Source organism: Mastacembelus armatus, chromosome 21 (assembly GCF_900324485.2).
Source record: "Mastacembelus armatus chromosome 21, fMasArm1.2, whole genome shotgun sequence".
NCBI classification, from domain to species: Eukaryota; Metazoa; Chordata; class Actinopteri; order Synbranchiformes; family Mastacembelidae; genus Mastacembelus; species Mastacembelus armatus.
This window is the reverse complement of record NC_046653.1, coordinates 23,521,023-23,537,608: the sequence shown is the minus strand read 5'-3', so window position 1 is coordinate 23,537,608 and position 16,586 is coordinate 23,521,023. Positions and strand designations below refer to the sequence as shown.

The 16,586-nt window shown below is 42.5% G+C and overlaps 3 protein-coding genes across 9 annotated transcripts in view; 2 read left to right on the top strand and 1 right to left on the bottom strand.

The window, feature by feature from the left end:
- pikfyve (phosphoinositide kinase, FYVE finger containing) overlaps positions 1-8,049 on the bottom strand; it is a 22,637-nt gene extending 14,588 nt beyond the window's left edge. Inside the window, exons 1-11 of one of the 3 annotated variants that reach the window (XM_026295128.2) lie at positions 7,917-8,049; positions 6,177-6,373; positions 4,912-5,076; positions 4,331-4,342; positions 3,714-3,823; positions 3,070-3,241; positions 2,715-2,922; positions 1,140-1,223; positions 892-1,048; positions 595-752; positions 172-283 (exon numbers count right to left, since the gene is read on the bottom strand). In XM_026295128.2, the coding sequence (XP_026150913.1) occupies positions 172-283; positions 595-752; positions 892-1,048; positions 1,140-1,223; positions 2,715-2,922; positions 3,070-3,241; positions 3,714-3,823; positions 4,331-4,342; positions 4,912-5,076; positions 6,177-6,360 (1,362 nt within the window). In that variant the 5' untranslated portion in view covers positions 6,361-6,373; positions 7,917-8,049. Of the gene's footprint in view, positions 1-171; positions 284-594; positions 753-891; positions 1,049-1,139; positions 1,224-2,714; positions 2,923-3,069; positions 3,242-3,713; positions 3,824-4,330; positions 4,343-4,911; positions 5,077-6,176; positions 6,374-7,355; positions 7,462-7,916 lie in introns of those variants that run through there. The other 2 variants (XM_026295126.2, XM_026295127.2) reach the window with 2 other exon arrangements.
- On the top strand, positions 7,469-13,863 carry sgo2 (shugoshin 2). Of its 4 annotated transcripts, none has more exons than XM_026295135.1 (9): positions 7,469-7,553; positions 9,340-9,522; positions 9,644-9,819; positions 9,964-10,038; positions 10,168-10,241; positions 10,373-10,524; positions 10,653-12,683; positions 12,981-13,113; positions 13,233-13,863. In XM_026295135.1, the coding sequence occupies exons 2-9, from the start codon at positions 9,456-9,458 to the stop codon at positions 13,369-13,371; spliced, it is 2,847 nt and encodes a 948-aa protein (XP_026150920.1). In that variant the 5' UTR covers positions 7,469-7,553; positions 9,340-9,455; the 3' UTR covers positions 13,372-13,863. The 4 variants fall into 4 exon arrangements, with proteins under 4 accessions (XP_026150920.1, XP_026150922.1, XP_026150921.1 ...); XM_026295137.1 differs by lacking the exon at positions 7,469-7,553 and adding an exon at positions 8,338-8,450 and having other exon boundaries at positions 12,999-13,113; XM_026295136.1 differs by lacking the exon at positions 7,469-7,553 and adding an exon at positions 8,338-8,450 and having other exon boundaries at positions 12,987-13,113.
- On the top strand, positions 13,642-16,586 carry c9h2orf80 (chromosome 9 C2orf80 homolog). 2 transcript variants are annotated; one of them, XM_026295139.1, is made up of 9 exons: positions 13,642-13,757; positions 14,720-14,762; positions 14,833-14,914; positions 15,008-15,090; positions 15,201-15,291; positions 15,817-15,894; positions 16,047-16,134; positions 16,250-16,353; positions 16,498-16,586. In XM_026295139.1, exons 2-9 carry the CDS (start codon positions 14,722-14,724, stop codon positions 16,558-16,560), a joined length of 630 nt encoding a protein of 209 aa, XP_026150924.1. In that variant the 5' UTR covers positions 13,642-13,757; positions 14,720-14,721; the 3' UTR covers positions 16,561-16,586. The 2 variants fall into 2 exon arrangements, with proteins under 2 accessions (XP_026150924.1, XP_026150923.1); XM_026295138.1 differs by lacking the exon at positions 13,642-13,757 and adding an exon at positions 14,374-14,592.

Below are 16,586 nucleotides of genomic sequence, written 5' to 3'. Positions count from 1 at the left end.
AAATAATCAGTTTTCTTGTGCTATCAGAAGAATGGATCATTATCACGCATGATGTGTCCAAGCATGTTGCAACAAATGGACTGCATCCTGAAATGACTGGAGTCATTAGGGGATTTAAAGTGTCTTTTGTCCAGTGTGTGCAGTGATTACACAGCTGTAATGTGCACTCACCTGGAGGGGGCGGTAAAGAGCATACTCATCCCTGAACAGCTGGTCGTGGTGAGTGACACAGTCCAGCCACCGGCCGTCCACTAACGCCTGCCCTATGGCGATAGCCTGGGCCCTGCCACACAGACACAGGATGGGAGGGGGAGCGTCGCAGTACAAAACAAGCAGCTTTCAAATGACGAATCATCATTAACGTATGAAAACACAGTCTCAATGAGTCACTGCTCAGTTTGAGCAGAACAAGATCAGTTTAAGTCACGTTCCAGTCCATGTTCATCTTCTAACAATACGTGAAGCTTTCATTAGACGAGAGTGAATATGAATATTTCCCAAAATGTTGAACTATTCCTTTAACTAGTGATGCCAAAGCTCAATTAAACAGCTTTAAACTGAAGAGAAGGACACATTTGTCCACTAACATGTTACCTAGTGGAGATGGTGCCATTCCTCAGCAGCCAGTTGACCAGCTCCTTTCCCACAATGCAGTTTGGGTAGGTCCTCAGCCAGTATCTGTGGTCCTGGAACTCCATCCCTGTGCTGTTGTGGCAGATTTTCTTCCACAAGTCCTTCAGCTGGGAGGAGTCCTGAAGGAAATAAGGCACTATTTTGTTTTACTGCATCCTGTTTGTTCCTCCTTTAAGACTGAATTACAGTAAAATGGACTTCTGGGAATGAAGAAGCATGCAAAAGAGATGAAATGGCGAGAATAAAAAAAGTCCACACCAGCAGGATCTTCCTCTCCTCCTCGGTGTGGTCCACTTTGATGCCGCTCTTGGAGCCTGACACGGCTCGGCTGGTTGGTGGGCTGACTGAGCTGTCATAGGAAGGCACCATGGAGGATACAGAGCGGTCCAGCGACAGGTTGGTTACACTGGCAGACCTGTGGTAGATAGAAATAGGGGATGTTCTCACCTCTGGCTTAATTTATCTGCACCGAATCACACTGGAACACACTGCACAAGAAACCTGACCTCTTTCTGGCAGGCGATTTGTCTTCCTGTAGTGTTGTCAGTCTGGACGCGAGGCCACTGCTCTGGGGCTCTTGGTGCATCATACTAATGAACACACACAGACAAACCCTGATTTATAGTCTTTCTGCTGTGATCTTTACAAACCCTCTGTCAAAATTATGATGAATTTGAGCGCACAGAGGATTCTTTCCTTATAGAGTCCTCACAGACAGCTAACGCTCAAGACAGAAGTGAAAATTGATAAAACAAACAGTAAGACTCACTTCTTTCTCATCCCAATGGGAGTTTTTCTATGCCAGGAAAGAGAGAGGAAAGAGACTGTTTTGAGGCAGGTTGATAGAGGAAATAAGAAGGATGCACACCGACCCCACACAACTGCAGCAAATCAAGCACGAGGTTAGAAAAGACATGCACTGTTGGACAAGCCTTGAGACACATTTATTTAAGGTTGCTCTGTTCTGTGCAAGGTTAATGAAACCTCTAAACTCTCCATCAATGATCAGCTAAAACGTAAAAAGAGGAATATTAGTCCAGTCATTCTTTATAGAAGCCATTTTCCTGAAACAGATGCTTCCTCTTGTCTTCTTAAGTTTTAGTTAGAGGCAGTTTCCCACACTGCATTACTGGCCTGCCACATCAGAGCCGACCCAGTGAGTCATATATTTTCTTTACAACTCACTTACTGGGCTTTAGTTCACTGCAGCAGGCTTGTAGTGAGTATATTTGGAATTTAACATGCCACAGTATGTTTCATGTGTCTTGACCATGCGCAGGGTACAGCACATACAAAGCATGCACAGACGCAGCAGAATAGCCAGATGGAGAAAGAGCAAGAACAGATGGAAGAGGCTGGAAAAAAAAACTAGGGCAGGATGGTTGAAGAGACATGACAGAATGGTCAAATAAAGAAAACACATGAAACACAAATGTTGATTGTAGGCACAGTGCAGTGCAAATGTTTTAGGCACTTCAGAGGTTTGGATTCAAAGTCATCACTTAACACATTCCCAGAGGAGCCTGAATGGTCCCCTGATCTCAACATCATGGAGTCAGTCTGGGATAACACGAAGAGGAACAACTTACCTTCAGGTTACCTGGGAAAACTGTGCAGATCAAACCACGGAGACCTGCTGCTGGTTTAAAGGCTCACGGCAAATACTCTTTCGAATTAGGTTTTGTTCTCTTGTATTGCATTTGTATGAAATTAATTTATTACATAACATTTACTATTACTACAACCTCTACAGTACCTTGAAGGCATCTTGACTTTTAGTGCCTAAATCATTTCTACAGTAAAGGATGTTCCCAGTTCTGGTGGTAAAAATGATGGTTGGAGGTGCAGATATGGAGGAATGGCATTTAATTCAGAAGTGACAGTGAAGGCATCATGCAGAGTGCATGTTTGTCCTTGGACAACATCAAAATGGAAATCTCTTCAAATATTTGCAGGACTGATTCCAACACTAATGCAATCAGGATACAGTGTCTTATCACTGTGTATCTATCTGGGCTGGTAAACTAAAGGCTTCTATTTGATTTGAGTTGGGCCAATGTGCAGTGCTTTTCTGTGGTCACCTCTGCCAGGTCAGGTCTTCTTCGAGGAAGATGTTCCTGCTGGATTTACGTCCACCCACTGGTGTCCGGGGCTCATTGGGCTCCAGCACGCACACTGAGCAGGGAGAGTCGGACAAGGCGCTCAGGTCTTCTCCGATGGAGCCAGAGTCCGCAGAGTGAGCGTAGTTCAGTGCTAATTTCCGACAGTATGTGCAGGCCCGCAGGTCCCCTGAGCAAGACGAAGGAAAGGAAAGACAGAAAGGCAGGAACAAAAAGGTACTAAAATTAAAAGGAAGCTGTTTTCCTGAATGTTTTTCACTGTACAGTGAAATTATGTTATGATTCATTCATAGCTAATGTTCCACAAATCACAAACCTGTGTAGCCCATGAACTTTCCAGGGATTTCCTGGTTGCAGCAGCGGCTGCAGAAGATCTGGCCACACAGTCTGCAGTGGTGGCGGCGACGGAAGGTGGTGAACTTTTCATTACAGTCGTAACACTCCTTACACTGGCTATCCGGCATCCAGTACTGCTTCAGATCACTATCCTGAAGGAGGACAACACCCACAGCAAACCGTTTATCCACAGAGAGGAACATCCTGGGTTCAGTTATACAGAACAAACCAACTAGACTGAAGGCAGAGACTCCACAACAAGCAGCAGCAGAAAGTGGCTGAGGCCACAGAGCATCTGCTTACGGCTTAGGGTGAAAGACATCAGACAGCCAGTGACTGCAAATATAAACTATGATGATTCTCTTTGACTTCAGGTGTATCTATACTTCAACTGTTACCTATGACTTATGGGCTCTGACACTTTTGGCACTGTGTGTTAACAAGGCTGTTCTCTCAATACTGATGTCAGCCAACTCAGATTAAAGCTGAGACTTAGCACTTAAACACACTATCTGTTATTTCATCTCTCATTAAAGCCTGGGCTGTACACGTTACATCCACAACATGTCAAAAGATGAAACAAAAGATGTCTGTAAAGGTGTGAATCTGCAAAGGTGTGAATACCTGGCTCTTTCCCTCCATGATTTCTTTCAGCCTCTTCAGTGCAGTGCGTAGCTGCACAGCTGTGCGAGGGTCATGATTGCTTAGAGGGGTATCTGATTTCCTGCTGCCGTCTAAAACCATGCATGTACACACAGAGCACAAATGAACACAAAACTGAAAAAGCTGATTTGCTCTTTAAAATCCATCCAGCTGCATTGTCAAAGATGTTTCTGAAGTGTACTCAATATAAAATAACACCAAATTATTGCATAGTATATTTGAAGATGACAGCAAAGTGACAATGCACCTGAACACCTAATGGAAAAGTTCCTTGTGTATTAAATAGCACATGATGCAGTCAATAAAAAAAAAACTGTCAAAGAAAGAAAAACTTGTCAAATATAAATTGTTAGCTTTAAAAAATCAGTCATGGCAAACATCGCTCCAATTATTAGTACCAGAGTGGAAAAAATTAGGGCAAAACAAAGACTAATAATTGAAAATGCAAATATCAAAACACACACACTCGCATGCTCAGACGCACAAAACAGTTTGTGAAGGGCCATTCTGTCAGACCGAGACGTTACAGTCAAGCTAAAAGCATCTTTAGTAAAACCACAGTGCAGAAGACCCCTCACCTGGCCAATCCACTGTAATCAGAAAAGACATGAGAACGGACGTTACTGCCTGTACATGCAATCAGCTTAGGATGCTCCACCTCGGAACATTTTGCTGTTTATACTGAATTCAAAAGGTTCAAAATGTGCAGGAGCTGAAGTTTAATGTGGACTAATGAGGCTTTAACATGAACCAGTTTTGAAGAACAGAAAATGCAATAAACGTATGAAGCAAAACACAGTTGCATTTAAGAAAGGCAGTGTTACTGCCAGCATAAAATAAATCTTGTCAACTCTATCTATTCTGATCTACACCCAGCATATACGCCTGAATGAAAAGTATCACATGCTGCACATTAACAACATTTTACAGACTTCGAAACTAAAGCAAAGATATAAAAAGACACAATTTAGCCACATTCAAGATATTATAAGATTCAGATTGTGTAGATCAGACTGACTAATGTACTTTTCCCTACAGCATAAAAATGATAGAAATGTTATAAGATTTCTTTGAATTAATATCTATCACACGTGTCTCCTGTTCGAGACAACTTACGTAAGTTTCAAATAACAACGTCTGTACAGTCTGTGTGTTTTACCTGAGGCAGTGGAGGGACGTCGGAGGTGCTCGGGATGTTGTTTCCGGTGCGTCCTCGAACCATAGAGGGAGTGGGAAGGACTGGAAGACCAGCCGCTCCTCTCAGACTGAGATGAGGATGGCACATCTGGCTTTTCTGAAGCTGTGGTGGGAGGACGCCCCTCCTCTACACACACACACAAACACACATAAATAAGAGAAAGTAAACTGTGCCCCCCCATAGGGACTGTGGGATTTAAAATCAGCCTCTGTATAAAATCAGTCAATTTCAAGAATGAGGTTCGAAGACGAGACAGACACGATAAAATGAGACACAAAATTACCACAAAAAACACTCAACAACTACAATCAGGGCCCAGAGACCAAAACCAGACATAAAATCACCACAATGACACACAGTACTGCATCATCTGCAATCACTTTTGTCTCTGTCAATCAGATAAGCAGTGAGGTTCCTACCAAGAGTCAAATGTTATGATGTTACAGATTACAGCAACTTCACAATTAAAAATTCAGTTTGTAATACCTTCTAAGACCTATTTGGAGAAGGTTAATCCAGGACCTTTCAGTGCCTGCAGAGACCCTATAGTGTCCTACTTCTGTTAACCTTTGACTTGTTTTTCTAGGATGTGACTGAGGAGGTAAAACTGCTCCATCTGATTTCCTGAATCCACCTAATACAATTAAAAATCTAGAAATGTCAGTGTGGGATTTACACTGTGGCTCAGTGAAATGGGTGAACTGTTCAGAGTACAGGCCATTGGAGGCAGGACTACAATACAAAGTCATGTGACTCTAGTTCCTGACACCCACTGGGCACAGACAATTTCTATCACATGACCTCACACGACTGGTTAACAGCCCTGAAGTCTGTAAACTGCTGCTGCTCAGGGCAGGTTTTGACATACTGTGAGCTCAGATGTGCTTTGGTCTGACATGAGATTTATTCTACTTGTTGAAACTAAAGTGAGAAAATCTAAAAGTGAACAGTTTATAAAGCTCACAACATTAGAAACAATAATACACGGCCCTTTGACTTGATGATACAGCTTAACTCAGTTGAAAGGACATTGTTACTGCTATGGCATTAATAATGCAAAGTGTCAACAGACTGTGAAACCACCAGACTATACAGTACACCATCTTCCACAGAATCAAAGGGGCTTTATGGAAACAAAGCACTGCTGTATAGTGGAGTTAAAAGCATAACTTCATCTACGTGTGTGTGTGTGTGTGTGTGTGCGCGCGCGCGCGCCTGTTTCTAACCTTTATTATTGAAACGAAACAGGTTGACAAAGGAGCTGTATGCAGAGCGGAGCGGAGGCTCATCCTGCTCTGGGGTCAGTGGTTTGAAGTGGGTCAGGTGCGAGGGGCTCGTGGGTGAGACGACCGGCGGCTCAAAGCTCCAGTCCGTTGAGGATGAGGATGAGGACTTGTCATCAGCAGCCATGTCACTGCTAATCCTGACAGAAAAGCAAAAAAGGTACCTTAAACAGGTGTAACTGACCAGCTTTGCTCACATCACTTCCATCTACTCTGCCCAATTCACTCCTTATGCTTTCAGCAGTTGTTTCTAGTCACTAATATCTAAAACCTTTCCACAGCTCTGTGCACCAGTAAGCCACTGTGGAACAATAAACAGAGTAGTTGAAAACCTGCAGGGGAACAATCTAAACCAAAACTGCACAGAGCTTAACCACTAATCACTAGATTCACTCAGGAACAGATGCAACAGTCATACTAGTATATATCCCATAAGGATATATATATATAAATATATACATAATAAATATATCCCATATAAACTAAGTAATAACCAATGAGCTTGATTAAAACTTTACTTCAGTGTCCAACTAATCCAGTGAGAGCTGAAAAAAAAAAAAAAAAAATCAACTGATAACAGCTTGTAATTGTAAAAACAATATGCACAAATACACCATTATACTTCATAGACTCTGTTTACAGCCTCCAAATTAAGAGGATCATGGTTCCAAACCTTGCAGCATAATAAAAGATAACATTCATTAACATTTTCATTACCTGGGGCTCAGAATCTCTCACCACCTATGAAATGTATTCAGTGTCAGTCACTTAGCGTAATGACAGTGAAGCAGGAAGTCAAAACCTCAACATAACCTGTTTGAAATAATAATAAACTTATGTAATAGACCATAAAACAGCTTCACAGGAGATTCTGGTTAATGGAAAGGAAAGTGTGAGACTCAACAGAAAACGTGTATTAGTGGTAAAAAAAAAAAAAAAGGTTAGAACATGTTATTGTTAACCCAACTCCTCCTGCTAAAACCTGACAGACTACTGACAGAAAAACCTGACAGACCTGACATTTGGTGGGAATTTGATCACAAATGATGAAAATCCACATTTTTGTTCATTTAACTAAACGTGTGTAAATCACTGGATCCTTTCCACCTGATTGAGACTTACCCTTTGAAGAAAGCTACAGACTTTGAGTTTGCAGTGCATGCCATTGTAGATCAGTGCAGAATAAAAAAAAGCAGAAGGGGAAGCATCACACTCTCCACCCCATCATGTGATCACAACAGGCCGCAGCATGACTCCTGACTGTGCCCATCCGGCAGCTCTGCACCGCATATCACCGCATATCACCGCATATCACAGCCGGTAAACCCCCAGTGCAGACACATGTTATTACCCTTATACCTTTGGACAGATTAGCCACAAATTGGCTGCCAACACACCTGAAGACAGCTCCCGGCTAATTTGGCATTAAACTCATGTCAGCGTATTTTGCTGTATACTCGATTTAACCCCTGATTAATACGAGGCTTCATTACCAGCTACGTTTTGTAAACGCCAGCTTATTTTAAAAACCACAGCCGATTTGTCTTAACGATATTTACAGCGGAGCTAGCTGCTCTTAGCCTCCCGTGCTAACTAGCCGGTTAGCAGCATCTAGCTGATTTGCGTAACACCTGACGCATGAAATATGACTGAACTGTCGTGACAGCAAAAAATACGAATTACCTGCTCAGGATCTGAGTTCTACATCACTGTATGAAGCGATCAGACTTTGAAGACAACTGTAAAACACCTGAAAACAGCCTACTCCCTTACACAAGCAGGCCTGGCAAATCGACACCTGCATCGATCAAACTGAAAAGGCAGCAGAGCTCAGAAACATCGAACCGGACATATACTGTATTTTATGGTTTTAAAACAGATAAATGTGCTTTACACTTAAGACAAGTGTAGTACACTATAAATATAAGTGTGGTACACTATAAATATAAGTAGATGTTTTTGTTGTGATGGGTTTTGTACAGATAGTGAAAACCCGCCCGTTTTCCTGAGCAGACAAACTGTGGGGAGGAAAAACCACAAAGTAGAAATGTTTCTGATTGGCCACAGCTTTAAGAGCCCGCCTCCTTGCGCTTGCGCAAAAAGACGGCGGCATTTTCGGCTCTGTTTACGTTTGAATATCTTCAGCAGCTTTTCCCACGTTGTTTTCATAAAACTTCATAAAACCACTTATTCTCCACTAACCCAGTCACCTGCACGGTAAGCATGTTCGGTTTGAAAGTGGGAAACGTGATGGGCAAATACCAAAAGCTGTGGGATTCACCTTTTTAGTGTTTAACTGCTTGCTTACTGGTTAGCTGTATAGCGTTACAGTTCAAGTCATAGCTGGATGTCTGATAGTTTTGTATAATAATATAGCTAGTTACTGTAAAGCTGCCGATTTATAATCTACTTCATATTCTGCTCTGCTAAACTAGTTTTACATGTTAACATTAACACAAAGAGCTGCTTTAGCTGTGTTTGCCCGTATAACGAGAGTCCAGATACCTCGTTAAAGCTCATTAATTAAGAACATCACTTTATTTATGTTTTCTACTTAGAACCAAACCACCGTGTGTATTTACTTATTCTTTATTGATTCTGTGTTCCATGTTTTTCTAGTTGTGCTCATGAATAGACACAACCCTGGCACGACATCAGAACCACTGGCCTTTATTTTTGCCTTTCTAAAATCATAATAAAGATACCATCTGACCACTCTCTTTATAAAGACAGGTTTTCTGTGATTATTTATATCTTTTAAAACTATTTCTCAAATTGCTCTAGGGGGTTTGTCAGTTTATGAGCATTCATTTGTATTTCTTGTCATTTTCATGATTTTACTTCACTATGGCCTTTGGTAACACATATGATGAGGTAAAGCAGCAAACCCTCATTTTTGAGAAGTCAAGTGACTAATCCTTACAAGTATAATTTACATTAGCAGCAATAGTATGAATACTGTACGTGGATAACCTTTAATATGTCGACTACATTTGCCGGCTTTGTTGCAGGCTGCAGGGTGTGCTCTTTCAGGTCATTGATTTCAGCAACCAAGTGACTATTTTTGTTCATCTTTTTTTTTTTTTTTAAATCTCACTCCCTGCAGAAAACAGCTCATCGACCAAATCGTCAAGAACTGGTGCTGTAGAATAAGGACTTAGTTTCCAGTGTAGAATCCCACTGTCAGGCAGAAGATCCGTCACCACTCGTGGATGCAAGACAATGGCAACTGCAAAAGCTTCCAGGCAAACGTCCTCTGCAGCATCAAAGATAAAAAAAAGACTTCTCAGTGAGTGTGTCCTTTCTGTGTCTTTCCTTGTGCGATAACTTTAAACTGCAACATTTTCTGAAGGGAAGAAAACATTTCACTTAAGAGTTAATGTTCTAATGTTTCTTCATGACCACACCAGATACATCCTCCCTCTTCATGCAGTCTTTAAACTTCAAGAACAAGGCGTTAGCTCTTTCTTTGGAGACCCAGAAGCAGAGAAACAGGCAACTGGAGAGCGACAATGTGTCCCTGCGAAAACAAGTGGCTGCTCTGTCCTTCGAGCTGGCCAACAGGAGACACAAGGACAAGAAACTGGTGCGTTTGTTGTTAAAGCTATTTAGAGTTATGGTCATTAACATTATCGGCCTATTGATCAGGGGCCGGTTTCTTCTGACTACAGAAGTGTTCCGTAAAGTTTTGTGTGATTTGATGTTTGATTGCATTAGTTTCCCCTCTCAGCTCCTCATCTTGAAAGATCTCCATAGCAGCACTCTGCAGCACTTCAACATGGTGGCCGATCTGTTCCCTGACAGTGTAAGGGTTCCTCAAAATAAGCATTTACAGTTGCTGCCTTGTGTGGAAATGGATGTTGCATAAAAGTAACTTAATTATCAAATAAACTATGATAGAAGATGTGATTGCAACTGTATTTGTTACTCTCAGGAACTGCCTGAACTATGCAAAGATGAGAAGAGCTTATTCGATGACATCAACAAAGAAAATCGTACACTGGAACAGTGAGCAAACCTCCATTAAGACTGATATGTACTTTTGAACAAAGAAGCATTTTTTGTTAAGGCAGTTGTAAATGTTATCTGTTGCTTCTTCATTCTTCTTTATATTTTTCCTGGTGACCTTTTCCATTTAGTCCTACAGATCAGTTACCTCCTTGGCCAGAAATGTCAGCAGAGTTGTTGTGTCCTGACCAAAATATAACAGCTGACCTGCCTAAACAAACCACAGAGGAGGATGTTGTCTGCATCCAGAGTAATTCTACAAAGACCACTGATATTTTTAATGGTAGTGGATAAATGTTTTGAATTTTTTGTGTTAATCATCATTAAATATGTTACAGTTGCCTAAACTACAACTTCGATGTAGTGTTGACTGGGAATAGTAATTTGTATGTTTTCTCCTTGACTACACAGATGCAGAAAAAAAGCCTTCAGGCCAGTGTATACAAGCCTCCCAGACAGTGACATCCCATCCATCCAGCAGCAAACAGGATGAGGCTGAGACAGTGTTTAAGGTGCCCTTTCACTCTGCGTTTAATACGGAATCAGTCCCCTCTCCTAAGAACAGCCGACCCCCTGCTGTTGTCAGTACAGGGGAAATATCTACCCTGTCTCCAAGCTGTAATGTGAACTCAACCCTAGTCTTCATGACTGAGTCAGAACTTGGTGACAAACAAGAGACAACTGTGCTTCTGAATACAACAATGGAGATGACGCTAACTAATGCTGCTGAGATAGTCACTGTGGAAACAAAGGCAAAGAAAGCCAGCTGCTGTGATAAGCCAGATGGCAAGAGGAAGATGCAGGAAGGAAACTGTTGGGCGAGTGTGGATAAAAATCACATTGGTGCTTCTGACACGTTGCTGGAGAACAATGGAGACCCAGATGTTATCAAGCCTCAATCACCTGAAACAAAGTGTAAGAGTGTTTTTACCTCTCACATTCCCAAACTGAGCAAGACTAAAGCTGCTAACCGTCAGAAGAAGACGAGGGACAAATTGAAACCCTGTAACCGCACAGAGTCCAACACAAAGCCCTGTGACATTGACCAGCTGGACCTCAACCAGTGTTTCCCAGATCCTTGTATTAAATTATCTGAAGCCACCAAGAGAATGCAGTTATCACCAGGGAAAGATACTACAGAAAAAGATCTGTCCAAAATTACATGCAGGAGGTCCAGGGCTCAGGGCAGGAGGATGTCTTCAGTCGCCAGGAAAATGATTGTCACTGTGCCTTCATGTGAAAGTGAAAGGAGTCCTTCCAAAGTGGTTCAGCTCCACAATGAAGTGGAAGAACCTAAGGACAAACCACACAAGGATCAGGAAAATCCTGAAAAGTTTCAGTTTTGTGCAGATGAGGTTGCATATCCAGCAGAATCCCAACATGTGGGACGACTTTCCCCAAGTGTCATCGAACCACCGATCAAAATCAAGACAGGAAATCACAAACCAACGTGCAGAGAAACATTTATTATCTCCGTCCCCCCAGAAAACAGCTCATCGGCCAAAGCCTCATCAACGTGCAGAGAAACATTTTTTATCTCACTCCCCTCAGGAACTGGTGCCGTAGAACAGGACTCGATTCCCAGTGCAGAATCCTATTGTGAGGCAGAAGATCCGTCACCAGTTGTGGATGCAGGTGTCGTTCAGCAATATTCAAAATCAGAGCAACATGGTCACAGTGAGACAACAAAACGAAAACAAAGCTCCTGTAAACGTTCATGGGTGGAAACTCACGGTTCAGGGAGCTTTACACGGGACTCAAGTAGCAATGACAACAAGGAAGTACTGCTGCTGGACCAAGACTGTGCTTTAAGTATAGAGTTTCAGAAACCTAAAAAAGCCAGGAGAGAAACAAGTAGATCCAGCAAGAAGAAAGTTGTGCAAAGGGAGGGGTGTGATGATCCTCTAAAGACAAAGAAGAGTAGTGGTAGCAACAAAGACTTCAGATTTCATCTTCACAAACGCAGTGAGGCCTCAGCTCTCCACAACCCTGATGACGTGGAAAGAAATGAACAAGCAGAATATTTAAAAGTGTTTGATTCCCACTCTAACATCAGTGAAAATGATTCCAAATCTGAGCATTTATATGATTCACCAACCACCAAGTCAAAGTCCGCAGTGGATTCAAACCCAGAACAGGGCAGAAAGAAATCGAAGCGCCGCACCCCCACAGAAATGGCAAAACCAAGGAAGACGTTTGTTGTCTCTAGGCGGAAGACCCAGAACACGAAGACATCAAATGCACCACAGACTCAGAGGTACACCGTGGACGCAGACGAGGGTGTTCATCGCAGTCTGGGAGACCTGCTAACAGAAGAGATGCCTCCATGGCTAAATGTCAGCACTACGGGATCCGAGGTGGACTCTTTACCTGCTAGTCCAGCAACATGCAGGGGAGCAGTAACTGAGGAGTCTGCTGCTCTCACAACTGAAGCATCTCCAGGTCTGGTATCCATTACGGTGTCTTTGTTTGCATTAAACTTGAATGTGTGTGTGTTGACACACACGTAAATAATCAGTGTATTGACCTACATTAACTTACGTCACATGTAGTGATTTTGGTGTTGGTAGAGCTGCAGTGATTAGTTGTTTTATCAGTGGAAAGAAAATGTGTCTGCAACTATTTTAAACAATAAGTTTAGTAATTTTTAAAGCAGAAATGCAAAGGACTCAGAGGAAGACGACATGTTTTCCATTTAGGACATTATTCCTGACATTTTTCAGCATTTTAATACGTCAGGTTTAGTGTCTGTTGCAGTTGGACGAGTCTTAACATCACTGACAAACACCATCACAGCCCCGGACGACAAAACCGCAGGGAGGACCAGGAGACGAAAGATGGTTGTCAGTTACAAAGAGCCGACCCTCAACAGGTGAGGACATCTCTGCCTGTGAACGATCAGTACACGTGACTAGAAACTGGCAAACAGGGACTAATGAACTGTGTCTGTGTCTCTGTATTTATTTATTTATTTTATTCTTTATTAAACAGCAAAATAAGGCGTGGAGATAAATTCACAGACAGCATGTTTCTGAGCTCTCCGGTGTTTAAGGACCACAAGAAGAAGACGAGGAGGCAGAAGGCGACCGGGACTGACCCAGAGTTGGAAAGAGCCACATTAGGGGACTGAGTTTTTTTTTTTTTTTTGTTTTTTTTTTTCTCTCTTTAACCTGCTTTAAACTGTTTTGGTATTTTGATAAAGACTTTATTTGATCAGTGTTTTTGGTACAACTGTGATATGTGATCTGCAAACTTCACAGCAGTGCACCCTGTGTTTTCCACTGAGGTCTGGCTAATAATGGTCAGACACATTGGTAGGAGGTTGGTCATGAATTATTCAGTCCAGACTGTTCATCTGAGAAGTATGACCCACGTTGCTGTAAAAGGCTTGTGTCACAAACAAACGTTACCAGATTCAGTGTCACATGACTGCACCCGAACATGATTGGCTGTTACATCGTAACATGAAGTGAGTTCCTGTTTTTGCTGTGTTTTACTGTTGGATAGAAGCAGGAGGTGAGTTCAGATGCTTGTTTGTTTTTAAGATGACAGTTTTTTTTTTTTGTGTCTATTAAATGTTACAGTGCACAGGAGAGATATGTGTTGTGTTGTGGATTTGTTGCACCCAGCTGGTCGACCATTAAATGCAGAGGTTACCATCCTTTTTAAGGATGGTTATCTCAGTGGATTTGTGTGCAGCTCTCTGTGTGTGGTCCTCAGGGGGGGTTGAGGGAACAGTGCTCCATGTCCTTTCACACGGCCCACGTCAAAGCATCAGATGTTTACGCTGGAAGAAGAGGATCAAAATCGCCTGTTAGTCATCAGTGTATGATTGCAGTCATTTTTCATATTCATACAGTAGCTTCTTGTTTATTACGCTGCAGCTATGTGGACATGGAGACAAGTGTGTGGCTGTAAATGTAGTGAATATGTCAGTGAGGATGATTCTCGTTCTTGAAAAACATAGTCAAAGATCTTTAAAGTCAAAGATCTATAGATAAACACATCTCTTCAGTTTGTTCTGTGGCAGCAGGTCACATCTAAATGACTAACGTCACGTAACAAACCGTAGGATCATCATCTAATTTAAGAATATGTAGTTTTTATGATAAAGTGCATTAATGTGACACTGTTGCTCCACTGGGTCAAAATAGCACCTCTGCTCTTTACTTACCTTTTCCCACGGTGGAGCTTTATTTATCTGTTGCCACGGTGAGGTTTTATTTACCTGTTGCCATGGTGAAGCGTAGCATCAGTGTCCCGGTGATGATGCTCCCACACCTCGCTCAAGAGTTTGTTGAGCCAGTTTTCTGAAAAACTGCTCAGGTGTCGTCGCGCTGCATCTTCTGCAGTAAGTTAGCACCTTCTTCATGTCAGCGATGTTATACAAGCTGCCAACAGCAGCAGCAGTTTCCCACTTTGTCCTAGTTCTGTCAGCATCACAGTAAGACCTACATGTCTTCCTGTCGTCTTTGCAGGAATGGAGGCAAGGCTGCTGAAGAGAGACGTCGAGGCTCTAATGTGAGTGGGTATTAAACGCTCAGAGCTCGTTTTTAAAAATAGAAACTCACCATTTCTCTGTTCTGAACAGTGCTGATTACATCGGGCAGAAGCTCAGGGAAAATTCCTTTGACCCACAGGGGAAGGGGGGGTCCACCGTGCTGGATGATTTGGTAAAAACTCAACGTTAGCTATGAGTGATAGAAATGTCATTTATCCTTCTGTTGCACAGGATCTGTTGTGTTTATGTTGTGTGCATGTTACAGGCTCACTATGATCTCGCACTCAGTGTTGCCCTTTGGTGGATGGACAAGGGAGAAAGGAGGGACGTGCTCGACACAGACGTCATGTAAGACCTAAAGTTATTATTTTGACTGCCAAAGAACCCCCACCTGTTAAGTCTCTTTCAACAAGCTCCACTGGTGCTGTATGAGGTTTTACCCCAGTCCTCTCTCACAGTGGAGCAACAGGCAGCTCAGGATGTGCCCGGTTTCCTAATCGCTTAGAGCGGGAGGCCATGATCCTGTCGTCCTTTGCTGGGATGATCATGGTACGTTTTATACATGAACGAGTTTATTATTAAATCTCAGAAATAAGAACAAGAAGAGGTTGAAAATGGAGTGTGTGTATGTGGCCATAAGCTTAGCTGCTGTCTGTTATACTGTTTTTTTAATTGGAGATGCACTTTAGGCTGTAAATGTCAGAGTGAACCTAAAATGTGAGAAAAAGCATCAACAGCTCTGGATTTTTAGACCTTAAACAGACATCGGATTCAGTTTATTAATGATCTGTATGCAGCCAGTGTTTATTAATTAAATGTTATTAAGAATATTATTAAATGTACCTTGCACACATGTTGATTGACATTTTTGAGGCTTCGTGTGCATTGTGTGATCCATTGATGGTTTCCTTTGTACATTACATGGAAAATTTAAAAAAAAGAGTAAAGTCTGAAACTTCATCAGCCAAGAAAACCCAAATGTCAGTGGAGTCTTGCCCTCCTGAGTTGAGCTTGACACAGGCAGCAAAATGCTTTTAATGATTAACTGCTTTGATTTTTTTTCTGCTGCTTCAGAAAAACCTTCCAGTGGAGGAAATCCTGGCTCTGTACAGGTGTAAACCAGCTGCTTCTTACCCCAACCAGCACTCCAAGGTACAACCAGAGCCCTGGCTAATGTTTCAAACTCATGTTTAGAAGTAACAGATCCAGTATTTAACACAGTGGCTGCTGCGGCTTTTGTATCTTCTTCATTATTCAACCTTGGTCCTGCAGAACAGTTCAACTCACAGTTTTCTTTATTCCAGGGCGCAGTTGTCTATCCCTTCACCCTGTCCTACCATCCGTTTGCCATGCTCGGCTCATACAAGGCTGTGCATCACTCCAGGAAGCACAGTAAGTGTGTGTGAAAAACCACAGAATAAATATGTCATCAGATTAATGCTGCGAGTCTTTGGGGCTGAACCACCGGTTTGACTAACGTTTTGGTTGTTTTATAAAACCCTTGTAGATCAGAAGTTGAAGAGATGGCTGTCTGAGAGGGCGAAGGCGAGCGCTCAGCCAGGACGAGTGGAGTCTTCATCGTCCTCTTCCTCATCTCACTCCTTCCTCAGTGTGAGTACCCACAGAGTTCCAGCACTTTCTGCCTGGATCCACGAGGAGGGGTAGTTTCTGGGTGCAGGCGGCCTCTAGTGCCCCCCTCTGGATCTGAACACACATCCTCTGTATGTGATCTCTGCTGTCCTGTGTCCCTCTCAGGAAAGCAGTGATGAGGAGACAGCTGAGCACTATGAGGGTTCACAGGAGTCTCTGCAGGACTGAAGATGCCCCCCCACACCCACCCCAGC